The sequence below is a fragment of the Mercenaria mercenaria genome, chromosome 12 (genome assembly GCF_021730395.1).
Source record: "Mercenaria mercenaria strain notata chromosome 12, MADL_Memer_1, whole genome shotgun sequence".
Lineage (NCBI taxonomy): Eukaryota > Metazoa > Mollusca > Bivalvia > Venerida > Veneridae > Mercenaria > Mercenaria mercenaria.
In genome coordinates, this window is record NC_069372.1 from 36,949,330 (window position 1) to 36,971,382 (window position 22,053).

A 22,053-nucleotide genomic window follows, 5' to 3' on the forward strand; every position below is an offset into this window, starting at 1 on the left:
GTAAATTATCTCAATAATATTTACAGTCGACTATTGAGATAATCTTTTCAGAAAACTTCTCTTTATAACGATAATTCTTTTAATTATCGCGATCTCGTGGCAGAAATATGTCACCATACTATTCATATGTTTTTCGTCCGATATTTTTTGTGGAACTATACTGGTTCGAGTCGTAAATTCGGCCAGGTCTTAAATATTCGGCCACCCACTTTAAAGCTTTTTTTCGAGCCAGATGCTTGAGAACGCATCTGTGTCATCACAAGCACTTGTGTTAGCAACAAAGTCGGCAAAAAACAACAAGTTGAGGTGAGTAGAAAAAAGTTGTCCTTCCCTAAAGTTGTGTACTCTAAATAGCAAATATTTTGTCTCGCGGATCGCGTGACGTCATCGCACGCGCTTGTTTATGCTGAGGCCCGGCAAGGGTTAATTCAAATCTAAACTTTATAACACGAAAAGAATATGCGCTAATTAGCATAAAACGCATTTAAAACAAAGTAAATGAATATATAGTCCCTCAACGTCATTGAATTTCCACGTCTACGTTGTTTTTTTTACGTTGGCGTCATTTCCTTTTGAATTATCCGTTTCGGGGCCGTAATACATTTATGCTTTGCCAAGGAACGCGCATGTATAAAAAAAGTGTTATAACAGCACTTGAGCGCGAGAATCTCGTTACTCTCCTGTTAAAACACCCCTGAAAAGTGACAAGAACAGCAGTTAAATGCCAGAATTTGTGATAAACAGTGACGTAAAAATTAAACTACGTCATGCTGATGTGAGAAGGATGACAGGCGCTTTTTAAATCTCTGATAGCAAATATTTCCCACGAGGTATGCTATTGCAAATTGATTTCAGTTTGTTGAAAAAAGAACGATTTGGGCTGTAGCATCGATTTATTTCCAAGACAATGTTGAAAATATAACCAACTTTATGTTTAAAAAGTGGCCGAATATTTACAACCTCTAGAAGGTAAAATATGGAGGCCAAACCTGTCCGTTAGTTTAAGCGCGGGTTTATTGTTTACAATACTGTAAACAGCCGTTAATGATAACAATCAATGTTGCTTGTATTTAAGCGCATATGGTAGGAATTTTGTACAAATCAATTGTATAAAGAAAGAAATATTAATGAAAAACGCAGAAAGTGGCCGAATTTACGACTCGAACAAGTAATCATATATAGTTCTTGAAAAACACATTATATTTTCATTTATGGAAGGCCATACACGCATACTTGTAATGGAAGTTCCTTATGGGAAAACAATTGGTGGTCTCTAACCATCACGATGGAATTAAATTGTACGGTATGATACGGTTTATTTCGTTTATGGATTTGTGTGGCAAGTTCAGTTCGCTGGCTAGGAAAAATGAAAACCCACATTAAACCTTATTTTAATAATCATGATTTCCCATTGGGCTTAAACATAAAGGTATCCAATCCTGTGAACTGTCCTTATTATCGCTTATGCTGTACACGTTGATTCCTGTTCATATTTCTTATAATATTTGGCGTTGGCCTATCGTCAACCAATCCTTGCCACAGATCTCGACACTGGGGGTGACTGGGATTCAGGACCTCCCGCCCACCGCACTCTCCGATGCCCCTGGTTAAGTTTAGCGAATATTTTTTAGCATTTTAACATGCATTGGGCATAGGTGACAATCATAAAACGCATTTTATAACAATTTAGAACTGTGTATTTTAAAATTGAATTTTTACCATCAAAATTTAATTATCAACAGGTCTACTGTTTGGCGACCCAGATTCGGACAATTTTTCAACCTTTTCAGCTGTCGTATTTTCATTTTTAATGAAAGATCCATGAAATGCTACCTGAATCGAGTTCATTTCTTCGGTGTCACAAAACGCGAATTTGTTTATATCTAAAAATAAACTGAACACGTCACTGAGGCCCGAAAGAGGGTATGTAAATCTAAGGTTTTTAGCGTGTTGCAGGACCCAGAAATCGGACAGTAGGAAAATGCTAATCATCATCATTTCTATCTCGCAGAATCACCTCAGTGTTTTTTGGCTTGAAACTGCGAGTTTTCTCCCTTTGATTGATGTTTTTGACGTGACCCTTCTTATTAAACTCATCTTTTACATTTTTGTGAAATAGCTTAAGAAATAAATAATGGCCATTATCTTCTGGAAAATTTTATTTAGGCCTGGCACTATCTACCTATTTTGATCATTTTAAAACATGCAATTTTCTCGTCTGCATTTAGCAGATTGTAGACGAGTACCTCTTGAATAATGTTGGGGCCTGAAAACAAGTATGCGCACTGGAAGCACATGCAACTTCCCCAAGGGAGAGCTGTCACAAAATTTTGTGAACAAATGTATAAATATTCCAATTTTGTAAGTTTTACTTACCGATTTTCAATTGTTGCAGTGGATGTTGCACATAAAGCAAACGTCTGTGTACTTGGCAACAAATGATAAAAAAGAACGCTGAAATAAGCGTTTACGCGACTGTCCGATTTTCTGGGTCGTCCGAAATTCTGGGTCGCCAACCAGTAGGAAAGTGGTATATTTACAGATTATCTGTAAATTTACAGATACTCATTACTCTATAAATTTACAGATTTTTCAGTCTATAAATTTACAGATCAAGTATTTGAAAACTGCTAAAATTATATTTAGACACAAAATCGCTGCTTAAAATTAATTGATGTACTTATGGTATGCATAAATAAAGGTCAATTGTAATTTTCAGTCATTTCTGTTGATTTTGATTTTTCAGAAAATGCCAAAAACTCAGTCAACAAAAATGGCTGAAACTCACAAATGACCTTAATTTATGCATACTGTGAATAAACCAATTAATTCCAAGCTGCGCGGTTATGAGAATAAATGTAATTTAATCAGTTTTTATACATACAATCTGTAAATTTACAGATCGAAAAATCTGTAAATTTATAGATTATCTGTAAATTTAAAGATAATCTGTAAATATACCACTTTCCTAGACCTGATCAATGCTCTTAAAATAAGAACTTAAAGAAGACATGCAGCAGTGAAAATGATACTAGAAAACAATAGTCAATTTCACTTTTAAATTAGCACCTAGATATATAATTCCATGGTATCAATTGATGATTCTGTAACCATTAAGTCAAATGACACCTGTCCTAACAACTGATTTGCGGGTTTGATGAGAATTCAGTTATTATCATAAATCAATCAATCTCACTTGTATCATATATAACACAATTCCCTGCGAATTAATCCCTGCTTTGCACTGCGCATATAGTACCAGACTTGGATTTTTAATATAGGAAGTGATGATCCGGTATAATAAAGTTGTAAGCAGGGCTCCAGATAAGATGCATATTAGTGTAAATCACGCTTTGAAATAATGCATATACGCATGTCTGATAATTTTTAAGCGTATAAAAACATATATTTAATTACAGAAACGCACGCAATGACTTTTTACTAGCGTTAACAAAATCTGAATCGTCTGGATGCTTTATGTAACAGAGCACGGTCGGCATTAATTCTCCCACATTGAACGTACACACGCATTGAATGGTACTCTAAAAACCAAGGTTAACTATATCATACAACCAACGCGTGTGTAAATCAAAAGATTGGAATTAATATTGATGGCACGGTAGTGTATTTTAAAGCGGTGCCAATTTAAAATACCAACATTCGGTGCAGAGTGAACAACAAAAATGTCTCTTTCTAAGAATGTGAAAGTGAACAAACACTCTGTGCATTCTTTAAATCAACAAAAATGATCCTTAAAACATACCTGAAGGTATATTGAATATTCTATTGGATTCGGTAGCGAGTGTGAAGCCAAAGCAAGCCATTGAAGGGAGAAAAAAGAAGCAAAAACTTGAATGCTGAATTGAAACTGAACTGCAAACAAATTCATGGGTTTGTTACACCCAATAAATAAGTTATAAAACTGATCTGGTTTTTTTCTTCAAATTTTCAGGAGTAAAGTTACTCCTGGTCAGTTTCAGATTTTACTATTTTACTCATTCACAAAAATTATGATGAGTGAATACTCATAGGCCAAAAAAATTATCTGGAGCCCTTTATAAGTGTATTAATTTTTGTACCCGGTTTATGGATATGATACACTCAGTACAAATTGGGGTTTCAAGCGGCAAGCAAGTGTTCCCAGCATCGGTTTCCACTGTTAAAAGTCTTCTTGATGGTAAAAATTGCATTTTTAAAACATGCTGAATTTGTTACAAAATGCGTTTTATGACCGTCACCTATGCTCAGCACATTAAAATGCTAAAAAATATATATGCTAAACTTAACCAGGGACGAGGAGAGTCGGGCGGGTGGGGGTATTGGCCCCAATGGCAATGCATCATTCATGTCATTGGTTGGGCTAGTTCAAGTAATTGGGTGCTTCAGGACAGTGTGATAACTTTTGACTGCCCCTGTCCCGTCATGCATACATCACAGACACGGGTCCAATGTATATTTTTTTGTTTGATATAAAAATATGTTTTTATCACAAAATTATACTTTATATATGTTAGTCAAATGAAAAAAAAATCGGTGACAAAAAATCCGGTCAGAGTATCATATATATGGAAAAGGTGAACTATGCGAGCGTAACGGTATGGAAAGCTACTCGGCAAACTTATAGAACAACTCAAAATTGGAGTTTAAACACTTGCAGCCGTTACCTGCATGATTGCACCTTCGAAACATTTAAAGCCTTCCATAAATACTAAACTGACCACATAAATTGCTTTGAAATACACAGTACAAGTCCCTAGGAGCGAAATATTTCAAATATCCCCGGCGATTTCAGCTGCCAAACGAAGTGATAAAAACCAGGAACACGTCCGCTATCCGGAATGAAATCACCGGGGATAACTGAAATATTTCACTCGTAGATACTTGTACTGTGTTTTTCAAAGCAATTTATAGGGTCAGTTTAGTATTTATGGAAGGCTTTAAATGTTTCGAAGGTGCAGTCATGCAGGTAACGGCTGCAAGTGTATAAACTCCGATTTTGAAATGTTCTACAAGTTTGCCGAGTAGCTTCCCATAGCGTTATGCTCGCGTAGTTCACCTTTTCAATGTATATGATACTGTGACCGGATTTTTTTGTCATAAATTTTTTTTTATGCCCCCAAAGGGAGGCATATAGTTTTTGAACTGTCTGTCAGTCTGTCTGCAATTTTCGTGTCCGGTCCATATTTTTGTCATCGATGGATGGATTTTCAAATAACTTGGCATGAATGTGTACCACAGTAAGACGACGTGTCGCGCGCAAGACCCAGGTCCGTAGCTCATAGGTCAAGGTCACACTTAGACATTAAAGGATAGTGCATTGATGGGCGTGTCCGGTCCATATCTTTGTCATCGATGGATGGATTTTCAAATAACTTGGCATGAATGTGTACCACAGTAAGACGACGTGTCGCGCGCAAGACCCAGGTCCGTAGCTCAAAGGTCAAGGTCACACTTAGACGTTAAAGGATAGTGCATTGATGGGTGTGTCCGACCCATATCTTTGTCATCGATGGATGGATTTTCAAATAACTTGGCATGAATGTGTACCGCAGTAAGATGACGTGTCATGCGCAAGACCCAGGTCCGTAGCTCAAAGGTCAAGGTCACACTTAGACGTTAAAGGATAGTGCATTGATGGGCGTGTCCGGTCCATATCTTTGTCATCGCTGGATGGATTTTCAAATAACTTGGCATGAATGTGTACCACAGTAAGACGACGTGTCACATGCAAGACCCAGGTCCGTAGCTCAAAGGTCAAGGTCACACTTAGACGTTAAAGGTCATTTTTCATGATAGTGCATTGATGGGCATGTCAGGTCCATATCTTTGTCATTCATGCATGGATTTTAAAATAACTATGCATGAATGTGTGACACAGTAAGACGACGTGTCGCGTGCAAGACCCAGCTCCGTAGGTCAAAGGTCCTAAACTCTAACATTGGCCATAACTATTCATTCAAAGTGCAATCGGGGGCATGTCATCCTATGGAGACAGCTCTTGTTTCATTTGACTAACATATAAAAGGTTAATTGTGTGAAATAAGGGATTTTTTATATTAAACAAAAAAAAAACAAAAAAAAAAATAAACACTGGACCCGTGCCTGTGCTCATGTCCAAACTTATATTCTGTATATTTCTGTCAGAAAATCCCCAATGAAATCCATTGGAAACGTTTTCTGATTCAGGCCTTTTTCATCATTTTGGGAATGCCACCAACACCAGTGGAATTGGGAAAGAATTGGGAAAAAGCCCACAAATATTTTTTAATTGGGAAAATTTGCAAGTTATCAAAATCTGTGTAAAGATATTTTTTGTGTAAAATATTAATGGTTTGTATTTCAGTATTAAATTGTTCAACAGTATGACTTGTTTTAATTGATAACCAAAATATACATACAAATTACTTAATTATTAGCAAAACTAATAGTCTATTTCAAAACTGCAAAAACCCTAAAAAAAAAAAAAAGGTAACGCTCACTTGGGAATTTAAATTTAGAATTTGGGAAAAAAACTACATACTTTATTTGCTTTGGGATTACCTCCTTTTACCGGCAGTAGATTTATAGGAGGAAAAGCCCTGGTATTTGTAATGATTTCATGTCTTATTTTTATAATGAATTTATGTTGACATCAAAAAATCAAATTTCCTCACTTATATTTTTTGAATGTGTATTTTGTGTTTTGTTTCTGCAACTCACATGTAGTGTCATCAGCAGTCCGCTGTGTATTGAAACTGGTGTCTTTGTAGATGTATATCATCTTGCACTGTTCACATCATATATTCAAAATTATGAGTTAAATTCAACCCTTTTGAAGTTTCTACTTAGATATTAATATATTAATGTTTAATTTATTTGAATTTCCAAACAGTAAAATGCTGATACGGGTATGTTTTAGAGGGATGACAGCTATAAAATATCAGATAATAAAATAAGTCATCCTGATAAGCCAAATGAGTAAGACTGTGATCAGTCAGGGGTGTAACTGTTTCAAGTTATCGCAGTTTATAACCCATTTGAGTTATTGCCTATATTTTCATAACTTGTTTCAGTTATCAGAAAATATAACAAAGCCCTCTTGTGCCAATTCTTCATTTTGAATGTGAGTAATGCAATTATTTCCTGAATCCTTGAACTCATCTTTCCACCTATGCAGTAAATTATTTTACCCAAGGCTGATAATGTTTTACGCAAAAGGTTTAAAGCTTTAAAACTCTTAGCATCCCATTATGCTTATCAGGTCACGATCAGACTAAAAGAGAATTTGATTAACCACAGATTGCTACTTATTTCACTGTATAGGTCACTTTGTGAGAACAGCAAAAAGACTTTTTTTTGAATAACTTACCCGAGTTAACTTATACTTTATAACTAATACAGGTTATAAAATGCTTGAAAAAGTAACTGAAATAGGTTACATAATTTAAAACAGTTACACCCCTGACTGATGATTGGGCATAATCCTGGCAAAGATTGAAATTGGCATTATGAGGTCTTAAGAAAGTGATATCCCCAAATTATATGTTTTAAAAGGATGTATAATTTCGAAGATGCCATGTATTTAAATTGGCATATTTGTCGGTGATCACTTGATGTTTTTACAGGCCTGCGCTAAAGTGTAACTAAATTTTTGTTTTAAGTTCTATAGACATATATGTGTTTAAGCATTATTATATAGGACTGTAGAAGATAAAAAATGATTTAGTTAGTTACTAGCACCTAGCCTATGGACATTTTTGTAAACTACACAAACTTCTAAACTGTGCAAAGTATAGGAGGTGGGATTAGGGTAGGTAATCTTAATTTGACTTCTTGAGGAATTTGTAGTTTATTGAATTACTGCTATGTAGTAATTTTGATGCCTTGTCAAATTCATGAAAACTTGGTTATAATATATATCTTGTCATTCCATCCTGCAAATTGACCAAATCTGTAAGAAGATCTATTACAAGCAACCAATCAAAATGAATGCAGACTCTGTTAGAACGAGTCTGTTTGCTGGAGGTAATGAAATTTGCTACACCTGTCAAGCCCCTAGCACTGATCGAAGCAGAATTGAAATCTATTGTAGTAAAATTGAATGAACTCACTCATGATCTTACATTTTAAAAAGGTTTATTTTGGTTGTGCAATCATCCTAGAAAATACCATGTCAAGTGCTTGGCGAATATGAATAAGTATTAATAATCTGATGTAAGACGTCGACATGTTGACTACCTTTTAATCAATTTTAATAACATTTTATTAAATTTCTGTCTTGTCATCCAAAATGACAATTTATCCAAAAAGTAAATTTTGAGAACCCAGGTGATGCCTTGATATACTTTATATTGTATACATGTCCATAAGTTCATTTTTTCTGTGCCATAACACTCATACTGTTTTTGTTACACTTCATGTTCATTTTATCACCAGTTGATCATTTTGTAATTCTTCAGAGTTCATGTTTAAGTGTTTTGAATTAACTGAACTTTTTTTCCCACAATTAGGTTCAAGTCTGCCATGATGCTGAAATGTACGCTACATTGCTGAAATGTACGTTACAATTCATTGTTACTTGCACTAGCCTGAAAGTGTAACATAACTTGAGATTACGCTTTCTTGCGTAGTCTTTTGACAATGGATGAAAATCTACTTTCTGTTTTCCAGGCGTCGCATTCTTTTGGAACGGAAGTTTTGAACATTTATTCCTAGTCTCTGTTTTATCAGTTAAAACATTTGACATTTTATCATTCATCAAATCTGGCTCAGGTTATTGTGGATTCACCTGGCTTGCTCTTAAGACCATGGAAAATGACACTAGTGAGCTATTCAACACAGAAGCTCTCAGCTTTGACAGTACCCTGGATAGTTTAATGGATGTGGATTATGTGGTAGATGAGAAAGCATTGCCATTCAATCCACCATCATTTAATCCTCCATCTGAAGTCCTCATGTCTGCCCAGAATAGTTTTAGGGCTGACATAGGGCATAATGATGGAGGTAGTATGGAGACTGCTGACACTGGAAAGACTTCAGAACTTGTGCTAGAAAAAGAAGTATCGGAACCTGTATTGGAAAAAGAAGTATCTGAACCTGTGTTGGAAAAGGAAGTGCTGGAAGCTGTATCAGAAAAGGAAGAAGGCGAAAACAGAACTGATTCTAGTGAAAAGTCAAAGGAGTGCATAGCAATTAAAGGAAATGCTATTGATACAGTAAATAAAGAATTAGGTATTGAAGAATTAGAGAAGGGAAATGATCAAACAGTCCAGATTAATATTGAGATTAAAGAAAGGGTAGCAAATGTTTTACGAGAGCCTAGTCCTAACTTTGATCAAATTAAAGCAAAACGGAAAAAGAATCTTGCAAAAAAGAAACCAACAACCAAAGATAATGCCACCAAAAAGGAAAAGGCTGTTGCTAAAGGTGCTAAAGGTAGTAATGCAACTAAATGTCCCATTAAACATGCAACAACTTCAGCTGAATCTAATATAGTATTGAACAATATTGAAGAAAATGTCAAAGAGCCTCCTCTTAAGAAAATGCGAATTTCTTCAGAAGGACGAAATGAAAATGAAATAACCAAAACAGAGCAAAAGGGTAAAAGTGTTAATGATTCCAATGGATTTGGAAAAGTCACTTCAAATGAAACTGAAGATACTACTCCAGATACAAATAAGATCAGACAAGTAAGTATATCAGAACATGAAACTCTTGAATCTAAACAGGAAACAGTGAATTTTGATGTTGTTTCTGAGGTTGGGAAAAGGGTCGAAAGTGAATCAGATAAAAATGCAGACTTCAGTAAGGAAAAAGAACCTTTTAAAGGCAGTGCACCAGAAGACGTAAAAAAGATTAGTAATGAACCAGAACTGCATAATGAAACAGAGAAACAAAGCATATTAGCCCAGCCAAACGAACAAAAACTAGGTGATCAAACAGCAGATAATGTAACAGAAGAAACTGTTGACAAAACTGAGGAAGTTTTATCAATCAAAGATAAAATGGAATCTGAGAATGAAACAGAAGATGACAGAGAAACTGATTATGTCAACCCTGATCAAGAAGATATCAGAGAAAGTGACATGGACAATGGAAATGAGGATGATGAAGAAGAAGAAATTGAAGATGAAAAGGCAGAATATGAAGGAGATGATGATGATGAGTTTGATGATGAGGATGATGTAGATGATGATGAAATTCATAACTGGTTGGAAGAAGGTCTTACTAAAGAAGAAATAAGGGAGAAAACTCAAGAAGGATTGAAAGATGGGGAGTTTATCAGCAATGAAAAGTATATCCTGCAAGGTAATATTTTTGTTCAATTTAAATTAGAATTAAGGTCTTGTGGTGAGATATTATGGTTTAGTGTTATCACAGATCTAGCCCAGTCTGTTCACCTTTAATCTCACAATATTCAATAGCTATATTATAAATTGTTTTTCACTGAAATCTGGGGTCTGTGGGTCAAAAGGCCAAGGTCACTGACACCTTGAAACTGAGAAAGGTTTCCGCTTGAATCTGTAGCTGTCAAGCTTCATGGGGCGATTAGCTGTGACGGCTATATTGCTTTTGGGGTTAGCAGGCCAAAGGTCAAAATTACAGTAACCTTCAGACTGGAAATGATTTCATATAAAAAAAATTAGAACACTTTGGCCTTGGACTGTTTAACTTTTTTGTTCAGTAGATGATCCAAACTACAAATTTTGTAGATTTCAAATACATGTAGCTTTGAAGCTGGGTATTTTGCCTGCTTTCCAATTGATAATACCATTAGAAAATGTTGTAGTAATGTCTTTAATTCCTAAAATATATGTAGAGAAGGGAGTGAACCCATTTGAGATGTTACCTGCTGGATGGATAGCGCTCTCACATAATTGTGGCATGCCCGTGTATCTACACAAGGAGTCTAGAGTGTGCACGTTCTCTCGTCCGTACTACATCGGGTCTGGAAGTTCAAGGGTAAGACAGTTTGTTCATCATTGAGTTGGCTGTTTATTTCATAAAAATACAAGATTGTTTACTGCAGAGTAAATGGAACACTTCACTTTTCTGATTTTCTGAAATTGGAGGATTTTATGGGTTACATTGTAAAAGACATGCATTTACACAGAATCAAGAAAATGGATAAACTTTCAACCGCAAAATATAATTGTTTTAGTTTTGTTCCAGTAAGTATGTCTTTCACATGTAGTTGGGGAGATATTGTGATTTTAGTGCTGTCCATCCGTCAGTCAGTCAGTCTGTCACAAAGTTTAATCGTGCAGCTTCTTCCACACCACCTGACAAATTTACACCTAAGTTCACAAGAGTGATCATGTGCATATCATCGGCATTTTCTGGTTTGGTGATTTTCAGCAGAGTTACAGCTCTTGATTTGTAAAATTTTATCATGTTTTAGCCACTTCTCTTGTACTGCTTGGTAGATTTCCACCAAATGTTTCAGGCGTGATCAGTACCAAGCCTCATTACATGCATATTTTTGGCATGTTTAGAGTAGATTTATGGCACTTGATTTGTCGTATTATACTTTGTCTGCGCAATTGCTCTAATACCACCAGGAAGAATTCACCAAACTTCATAAAAGTGATCATTGCCAAGCCTAGTTGTGCATGTGGTCGGCATGTCCCTGTTTGGTGATTTCAGCAGAGTTATGGCCTATTGTTTGTCAAATTTTATGATGTTTTGGCCACTTCTTTTATTTCGTACATTTCCATTAAACCTTATAGGAGTAATCATTGCCGGGCCTTATTGTGCATATCATTGGCATGTTCCTCTTAATGATTTTCAGCATAGTTATGGCCCTTGACTTGTCACATTCTATCATGTCTCTGCTATTTCTCCTATTCTGCTGGTTGGAATATCACCAAGATTGATAAGTGCCAAGTCTAGTGCTGTGTATCTTAGAATGTTATGGTTCAGTAGTTCTCACTGAAGTTATTAGAATTAACATGCTTAAAGGCACTGATCGTACAACAACAATTTTTTTTTTAGTTATTTAGGAAATTAATGCTATATTTCTTAAGAGAGCACAATCAAGTAAGAAATCTGGAATGTGGGCAGTGACCGGGGGTGGGGGAGGGTGAGGTTTACAACTTCACAAGTTGATATTTATGGAAGGTTTGAAAAAATTAAAAAAAAATAACAATGAAAAATGTTCTTTTCTGGGGATGGGGTGGGGAGGGCAGGGGGTTGGTGGGGGGGGGGGGCAAGGGGAATGTGGTGGCCAGGTGAGGGGATAAAAAACTTCACATGTTGATAATGAATATTGATGGAAAATGGAAAAAAAATTGTTGAGTGGGGAGGGGGGAAGGGCGGGTGGAGGGGTGCATAATCGGCATGTTGAGGGTGACTGGGTGTTGTAGCGAGGTGGGGGAAGGCATATTGATAAATATTCATGGAAGGTTTACGGTTAAAATAGAAACCCAAACAATGGACAACGCCAAAACTATATCCCTCCGCCTTTGGCAAGGGATAACAACTAATTCTCATGAAAATTGAAAAGCAGTTGTAACTCTTTACTCAAGGTATACTGCCTTAATAAATATCCACATTTAACCATCTGTCTTTACATATTCTTCTGTGGCGGTATTGTTAAAGACAGTGGAAATTTTTTTATTGCTGCATTGGCCCAAGTTTCGATTTATGACGCGGGCATCTTCTTTTTCTTGATTTTGGCATTTTTAAGATAGTTTAGAGACAAAAACTCAAGTTATATGTTCATAATATGACCAAACTTCAGTTTTTAAGAAAAATCATTTTTAGCCAAAATCTGGAGGTCAGTGCCTTTAATTTGTGGCATTTTACAATGTGTGCTGTTAAGTGATGGGAGACCTTTAATTAAAAACAAGCTCTAGTGTTATACTTAATTTTCATGGATTTGATGAACAGTATATGTCTGAAATTAGTGAAATAACTGGAAATGTTCTAAATGGGAAATTTTTCAGAGCCATGAGGTACCAATCAGCTCCATTCCTTGTTTGCAATATCGCCGTGAATTAGAAAAGGAGAAAATGCAAGAACAGGAGACGGCTGAAAATACAACAAATAAGGAAAATGAAGAGGCTGATGCTGATGAAAATCCAGCAGTGTCTTTAGGTATGCCAGTGGCGATGATTTTATATGGGTAAACCCATTCCAGGTGGGCGGTCTCCACAAAACTGTCAGAACTGTTATCTGAGCAGTTCTTATTCAAATTGCTCTGAACTTGATCAGAATGTTTATGGTATAAGTGTATTAGTCAGCTAGAAGAAGCAGAACTCAGAGCTAAATCTAAATCATTTTTAGCTTGACTATTCGACGAATAAAGAGAACTGTCCTACTCACCACTGCATCGGCATCACACCTTGGTTACGTATTTTGTACGAGTTCACATTTTGATAAAACCTTTTGAAATATAGTTTTGAAACTTTCATCACTTGTGTACCATCGTCATGCCCAGTATTAGGTAAGAGTATATAACTCCATCAAGGATTTTGTCTGAATTATGACCCCTTTTTACTTGCAAATCTTTGTTAAGTTTTCATTCCAGTACAATTCCATATTTTGTGTAAACTGTGACATAGGGCTTTGAAACTTTTTGTCATTTGTTTATTATAATAGTGTCTATCTTTAGGCAAGAGTACATAGCTCTCTCCGTTAATTTGGCTGAATTATGGCCCTTTTTATGCCCCCGAAGGGAGGCATATAGTTTTTGAACCGTCTGTCGGTCTGTCCGCAATTTTTGTGTCCGGTCCATATCTTTGTCATCGATGGATGGATTTTCAAATAACTTGGCATGAATGTGTACCACAGTAAGACGACGTGTCGCGTGCAAGACCCAGGTCCGTAGCTCAAAGGTCAAGGTCACACTTAGACATTAAAGGATAGTGCATTGATGGGCGTGTCCGGTCCATATCTTTGTCATCGATGGATGGATTTTCAAATAACTTGGCATGAATGTGAACCACATTAAGACGACGTGTCGCGCGCAAGACCCAGGTCCGTAGCTCAAAGGTCAAGGTCACACTTAGACATTAAAGGATAGTGCATTGATGGGCGTGTCCGGTCCATATCTTTGTCATCAATGGATGGATTTTCAAATAACTTGGCATGAATGTGTACCACAGTAAGACGACATGTCGCGTGCAAGACCCAGGTCCGTAGCTCACAGGTCAAGGTCACACTTAGACATTAAAGGATAGTGCATTGATGGGCGTGTCCGGTCCATATCTTTGTCATCGATGGATGGATTTTCAAATAACTTGGCATGAATGTGAACCACATTAAGACGACGTGTCGCGCGCAAGACCCAGGTCCGTAGCTCAAAGGTCAAGGTCACACTTAGACATTAAAGGATAGTGCATTGATGGGCGTGTCCGGTCCATATCTTTGTCATCGATGGATGGATTTTCAAATAACTTGGCATGAATGTGTACCACAGTAAGACGACATGTCGCGCGCAAGACCCAGGTCCGTAGCTCACAGGTCAAGGTCACACTTAGACATTAAAGGATAGTGCATTGATGGGCGTGTCCGGTCCATATCTTTGTCATCGATGGATGGATTTTCAAATAACTTGGCATGAATGTGTACCACAGTAAGACGACGTGTCGCGCGCAAAACCCAGGTCCATAGCTCAAAGGTTAAGGTCACACTTGGACATTAAAGGATAGTGCATTGATGGGCGTGTCCGGTCCATATCTTTGTCATTGATGAATGGATTTTCAAATAACTTGGCATAAATGTGTACCACAGTAAGACGACATGTTGCGCACAAGACCCAGGTCCGTAGCTCAAAGGTCAAGGTCACACTTAGACGTTAAAGGATAGTGCATTGATGGGCGTGTCTGGCCCATATCTTTGTCATCGATGGATGGATTTTCAAATAACTTAGCATGAATATGTACCACAGTAAGACGACGTGTCGTGCGCAAGACCCAGGTTCGTGGCTCAAAGGCCAAGGTCACACTTAGACGTTAAAGGATAGTGCATTGATGGGCGTGTCCGGTCCATATCTTTGTCATCGATGGATGGATTTTCAAATAACTTGGCATGAATGTGAACCACAGTAAGACGACGTGTTGCACCCAAGACCCAGGTCCGTAGCTCAAAGGTCAAGGTCACACTTAGATGTTAAAGGTCATTTTTCATGATAGTGCATTGATGGGCATGTCCGGTCCATATCTTTGTCATTCATGCATGGATTTTAAAATAACTATGCATGAATGTGTGACACAGTAAGACGACGTGTCGCGCACAAGACCCAGCTCCGTAGGTCAAAGGTCCTAAACTCTAACATCGGCCATAACTATTCATTCAAAGTGCCATCGGGAGCATGTGTCATCCTATGGAGACAGCTCTTGTTGGAGTTGGAAATTGGTTCAGTTTTCATACAAGTCCATGTTTTGTCAAAACTATTTGACTGACTTTGAAACTTTGAACACCTGTTCATCGTGATGGTCTCCATCTGCTTTCAAGGGTATGTAACTATATCAAAGATATTTTGCTGAATTTTGGCCCTTTTTGGACTCTGAAATCAGTTGAGTTTTTCATACCAGTCCATATTTTGTCTAAACTGTTTGACATATGGCTTTGAAACTTTGACCACTTGCTTACCATCATAATCACCATATGTAGGCAACACTACATAACTAGGACAAGGATTTTGGCGCAGTTATGGCCCTTTTTATATGCCCGAAGGGACGTACTATGTTATGGTACTGGTGTCCATCTGTCCGTCCGTCCTTTAGCAATTTCATGTCCGCTCTGTAACTCTTGAACCCCTTGAAGGATTTTAAAGAAACTTGACACAAATGTTCACCACACCAAGACGACGTGCAGAGCTCATGTTTTGGATGTCTCATTTCAAGGTCAAGGTAACATTTAGGGGTCAAAGGTCATATGAGTGTGTTTCGTGTCCGCTCTATAACTCTGAAACACTTGAAGGATTTCAAAGAAACTTGCCACAAATGTTCACCACACTGAGACGACGTGCAGAGCGCTTGTTTCGGATGACTAGCTTCAAGGCCAAGGTCACACTTAGGAGTGAAAGGTCATATATGACTTTGCTGTGTTGCCGCTCTGTAACTCTTGAACTGCTTGAGGATTTCAAAGAAACTTGGCACAAATGTTCACCACACTGAGGCGACGTGCAGAGTGCATGTTTTGGATGACTCACTTCAAGGTCAAGGTCACACTTAGGGGTCAAATGTCATATATGACTTTGCTTTGTGTATGTTGCTATGCATTGCAGTGCTCTTGTTTTTATTTGGCAGATCGCTTTTTGTTCTCTTACAATAATTTTTTTTTTAATTACTTCCCTTTTTGGTTACTATAAAAAGCTTATTTTAAAACTTTTTTATTATTGGCAATAGGGAAAAACCGAGACCACTTTTCTGTGGTACAACATGGATGGTACATCCAATTTTTAGAAGTATTTTGACATAACTTTACCTGGTAAGAATTTTTTTGTGGACTTAGAAATTATTTTTTTGGAATTTCTTCTTTTTGTTGTGACTGTCCTTTGGGTTTCAACTGTCAAGTTCTTTAAATTCTGCTCCCATCCTCTGATGTAACCCTTTGGGCGTATATTGCCCCGCTTGGTGGCGCTCTTGTTTGTTATAACATTAGTTAAGTTTCGCATACCATTCCATATTTTGTCTAAAAAGTTTGATATATGGCTTTACATTTACATAATATCATTACACATTGCCATATAGTGCAAGACTTATCCAGTTCCACAAATACAGGTACATTGTTTGTCTTTGCTTTTTTTTCCATCTTCTGTCTCAAAATCTCTGGTAATATTTTGAACCCATAATTACATCAATTCTTCGAATAGTGGAGCGCATTGTCAACAGACAGCTCTTGCTAATTACCAACCAGTTTGAATTGGTATGAGCAGTAGCAACCTGTGATTTAGTCAGTATCAAAAAGATTTGGATGTCTGCTCAATTAGTAACTGGACTGCTGTAAAATCGTATAATTGCGTAGGCTTAAAATTTCATGGTTTGGCAAAATGACGAAATTATGGAAACGAGGGTTCATGGTGAGCTATTAGTATAAGGTGATCTTAAGTAAGGTGCATGGTCCGTCATCTGGTGTCTGTTGTCAACATTTTTAATTAAGCATCTTCTCATTTGAAACTACTGGTCAGAAAAACCTTTAAACACCTTCTTCTCATAAGGGGCCGCTAAAGCTTAAAGTAGACATACATTTAAATGACTTATTTTTATGAACTGGTTGATTGATCCTCGTCAGTCTTGGTCTGTAGCATCATTATTAGGTCCGCTCTCAGGTTCTTCAAATGGGTGCACTTGGCTCCTCTTAGAGGCTGTTAGAGCTAAATATAGAAATTCCTTTAAAAGACTTCTTTAAACTTGGTCTGTAGCATTATTGTAAGGCCCTGTCTCAATTTTGTTCTGATGGGGGAATTTAAGCCTTTTGTAGTGGCCACGAGAGCTAAAAATAGAAATATCTTCAATCAATTTCATACAGGGCTCCAGATAAGATGCGTATTAGCGTAAATTACGCTTTGAAATAATGCATATACGCATGTCTGCTAATTTTTTAGCGTATAAAAACGTACATGAAATTACAGAAATGCATGCAGTGACTTTGTACTAGCGTAAACAAAATCTGAATCATCTGGATGCTTTACATAACAGAGCACGATCGGCATTCATTCTGCCACATTGAAAGTACACAGACATTGAATGGTACTCTATAAACCTAGGTTAAACTATATTATTCACTCAATGCGTGCGTAAATCAAATTGATGGTAAGGTAGTGTATTTTAAAGCGGTGTCGATTTAAAATATCAACTTCCGGTGTAGAGTAAACAACAACATGACTCTTTCTAAGAATGTATGAAGTGAACAAATGTGCTACGCATTCTTTAAACCAACAAAAAAATTATTCCCAAAACATGGTTAAAGGTATATTGAATAATCTATTGGATTTGGCAGTGAGTGTGAAGCCAAAGCTAGTCAATTGAGAAAAAGAAGCAAAAACTTGAATGTTGAATTGAAACTGAACTGCAAACAAAGTCATGGGTGTTACACCCAATAGATATGTTATAAAACTGATTTCTATTTTTTTTTCTAATTTACAAATTTTCAGGAGTAAAATTACTCCTAAGCAATTTCAGATTTTACCATTTTACTCTTTCGCAAGAATTATGATGAGTAAATACTCTTAGGCCAAAAAAATTATCTGGAGCCCTGTTCATATAAACCACATGATGGATCTTCATCAAACTTGGTTTGTAGCATCATTGTTAGGTGTTCAGAGGAAGGTACTTGGGCTAAAAATGGTAATACCTTTACACGACCTCCTTTTGAACTTCTTGATGTATCTTCTTCAAACTTAGTCTGCATTGTAAGGCCGGCCCTCTCTTAAATTTGTTCTTATAGGGGCACTTAGCCTCTTTTAACAAAAACCTTGTTCAAATTGGGGGCATTTGACCTGTTGTATGTTTTTGTATGCTGAACACAGATATTGCCATTCATGATTCAGTGTGTATTATGTGTATTCAAGGTCAAATATTCAAGGTCATATGAGCGACTTTTGGCCCTCTTGTTAAACATATCTATTTATATTGATTTATATTGCAGGAAAAGAGATTCTACCAAAACCAGTTATAAAGAGCGCAGATGTTACAGACAAAACCTTCAACATAGGTAAAATCTTGTAAAAATGTCCAACAGTATTTAACATAGGTAAAAGCTCGTAAAAATGTCCAACAGTATTTAACATCTATATAGGTAAAAGCTCGTAAAAATGTCCAACAGTATTTAACATAGGTAAAAGCTCGTAAAAATGTCCAACAGTATTTAACATCTATATAGGTAAAAGCTCGTAAAAATGTCCAACAGTATTTAACATAGGTAAAAGCTCGTAAAAATGTCCAACAGTATTTAACATAGGTAAAAGCTCGTAAAAATGTCCAACAGTATTTAACATCTATATAGGTAAAAGCTCGTAAAAATGTCCAACAGTATTTAACATAGGTAAAAGCTCGTGATATTGTCCCAACAGTACAGTCGAGACTGTTTTAAGAGACCGACTTTGGGAAGCAGCGAAAAAGGTCACATATGACAGGGAGTCTCTTAAAACAGTCTCACTTAACAGGATGACGCTGGTTTCATATATTTTTCCAATTAAAGTACATGAATATCGGATACTTATATACTGGCCTCTTTTAAGGTAGGAGTGGAAAATGATTAAATACTATTTCTTTTATTGCATATTGATAAAATATAAATTTCAAATAATTTGCATCATTCGTATAATGTTGATAAAACAAATTTAAGCTAAGGATCTGGCAAGAAAATAAAGGAGAGCAGTAAAATAAAAATGTTCCATTGTGTACTAATTGTTCATTGACATTTATTCGATTATTGACGGCATCTTTAATCTGTGTTTACTTCGTCGTTTCCTGTTAAATACTGCCATATTTTTGTTTCACCAGGAATAAAGTTAAATTATGCACTGACTCCGAATTCTTCAGTGACTTTATACGCTGGTTTTCCCTAATCGAGCAATTCAAATGCCTTAACACGCTGTTCTAATGTCAAAACAGTTCTTTTTTATGTTTTTCATCAGCCATTTTTTGTAAACAAATAAGTTCTCGTCTCAAACAACTTCACGCGAGATAAAGAACGGTAACTCTATCGTGTAAAATCTTGCGAGGGAGCGTCTCAAAGTCGCTGAAAACGGTCTAAATATCGATTCGGGAGCCTGATTTCACAGTCGCTTGTCGCGTAAGGCAGGGGGTTGCTTAATTCAGACTCTTTTAATAGTAAATTGCGTCCGGAGCATAAAATATGGTCGCATATGACAGGGAGTCGCTAAATTCAGGGTGTCGTTAAGGCAGTCTCGACTGTATTTGGTGAGTGTGAGAAGCATGGGAAATAAAGCTAAAAGTGCGTTGTTTTAAAGCATACAGAAAAAGCAGGAATATTATCAAATTGCAACTTAATACACTTAAAAGGTGAGGAAAATAAAGCTAAAACTATAATTATAGTTTTTTCATGCAAAGGAAAAGTGAGGAAATTATAACTAAAAGACAATTGTTTTAAAGCTGGTATCATTCAGACTTACTAATTTATTTTTTTTGGTCAAAATTAAGAAAATTCTTCCATTAGTAAGTTAACTGACCAGTCGCTACCCAGGGATCATCCTAGGTCAAAATTTTAGGGAGAAGTGACTTCTCATCCGCAGAATTTAGGGAGAAATCAAGGAATTTAAGGATAAGAATCGGCATAGTATTCAGTTTCCAGCCTATAATTATATATTTCCACTTTCTGTGGGTTTTGCTATAACTTATAAACAGTAATTATTTAAGGAAATTGATTATTGCATTATTATTTTCATGAATTTATAAATAAAGTATTAACTTAGCTATGAAAAAGTCGCCTTAAAATTTTTATCCGAAATTTACATGTCTGAAACTCATAAGTTTATCAGCTGCACCATCGAAACGCCGTGAAAATTTTCATTCATGTTTCGATTCTCGTGCTTTAATAATGCCCGATTCTTGCATCAAATTGTTCAGATTTATACATTTAATTGATATATTTATTAATCTTTTTGAAAATAGTACCAAACTCGTAGTTATTGGCGATCTTTTTACAATAATTTTGTACGGCAGTTCAGACGTCCGCGGAATCGTATTTTTTTTATCCACAAGCCCCGGACAATTAATTTATAGAAATTGGCCGTATTTGAAAATATTTTTTTAAGTAAGTTTTAATAAAATCAATAAATAATATACTATTGATGCATAAGATCATGCACTTGCTAAGTTTATCGGCTTTTTACATGCCGACTGAAAATTTTCAAAATGGCGGCGGCTTACAGTATTATTGATTAACACTGTGGGATATTAACGATACGATTGGCTGAAGTTTGACAGGTGAGTAGGTGGGGTTGACTATGGATTTATTGGTAATTTAATCTATAATATGCATCAAGTTTTACAACTTTAAGTAAACAGATTACAACACTCAGAGAAACTTGGCGATTCGGATTTCGCCCGGAGGCGATAATTAGGTGAAATGGCCGACTTTACAGCGATGATATCATTCAAATCGCCTTGTAGGATGATCCCTGGCTACCTGTGAATCAATCTAATAGGTGATACATTCAGATGTCAAATTTTTTACATGCATACACGGCAGTCAGTGCCATTTCTGATAAACAAGCTTATTGTCAAGATTAAAAGTATTTGACTTTATATTCTTGTAGAAGAAAGCACTACATTTTATTGGTTAATTGGTTAAAGTGAGGCCTGTATAGCTGAGTGAGAGTTGTGCAGTTTATTCCTGTCCCTGAAGCCTAGAGAGAAATGTAGACTTTTGTCTTTCTAGCGCACCTGAGCATCTGTCTTTCTTAAACATATTTTGTATTAGGTTAAGATCAGTACTGTAGCTGCCCCATGTGGTTCTGGGACGATCTGTGTATGAAAGAATTGGAACCACTGCCTTACCCTTGCGTGATTGTAAGAGGCGACTAATAGAGTCTTAACACTTGGTTTTGCTGTAACTGTGATTCCAGCAGGTGTACAAATTTTGATTCCATACCTAATGTTTTTATTTCGATGTAAATGAGATGTGAAATCAAAATTTGTAGTCCTGTTTGGCGCCATATAACCTATACTGTGTTGGTGCACTGTAAAACCCAAATAAATAAATAAATAAACAGTACTGTAGCCGCCATATATTCCCTAATTAATGCCCTCCCGTTGATTTTTCACAAAAAGTAGTTTTTGGTTAATTTAGGTCATAACCAGCAATATGGATAAGAAGATGGATTTAAAGTCAATATTTACTAAAAACTTGTTAAAAACCTAATAATTGCCCCCCCCCCCCCCACCCCACCACACACACACACACTTCGAAAATGAAACATCCTATGGGCATTAATAAGGTAATAAATGTATAGCTTACCACTGTACGAATTTTTAGTAAATGACTGTTATAGTTTTATTTGAAGTCAAATACATTTTAAGAGGATTTTCAACAAAAATAAAATAAACTAAAATATTTTACTGAAAGATATGCACAGTATTATATTCAAACAGTACATCT

The 22,053-nt window shown here is 36.3% G+C and overlaps 1 protein-coding gene across 2 annotated transcripts in view; it reads left to right on the forward strand.

Moving 5' to 3' along the window:
• The first annotated feature begins 1,329 nt into the window (after positions 1–1,329).
• The window catches only part of LOC123535011 (microprocessor complex subunit DGCR8-like), a 54,744-nt gene continuing 34,020 nt past the window's right edge, over positions 1,330–22,053 (forward strand). Inside the window, exons 1-6 of one of the 2 annotated variants that reach the window (XM_053519708.1) lie at positions 1,409–1,429; positions 7,679–7,789; positions 8,650–10,287; positions 10,799–10,941; positions 12,927–13,077; positions 18,577–18,642. In XM_053519708.1, the coding sequence (XP_053375683.1) occupies positions 8,787–10,287; positions 10,799–10,941; positions 12,927–13,077; positions 18,577–18,642 (1,861 nt within the window). In that variant the 5' untranslated portion in view covers positions 1,409–1,429; positions 7,679–7,789; positions 8,650–8,786. Of the gene's footprint in view, positions 1,430–7,678; positions 7,790–8,649; positions 10,288–10,798; positions 10,942–12,926; positions 13,078–18,576; positions 18,643–22,053 lie in introns of both variants that reach the window. The other variant, XM_053519709.1, reaches the window with a different exon arrangement.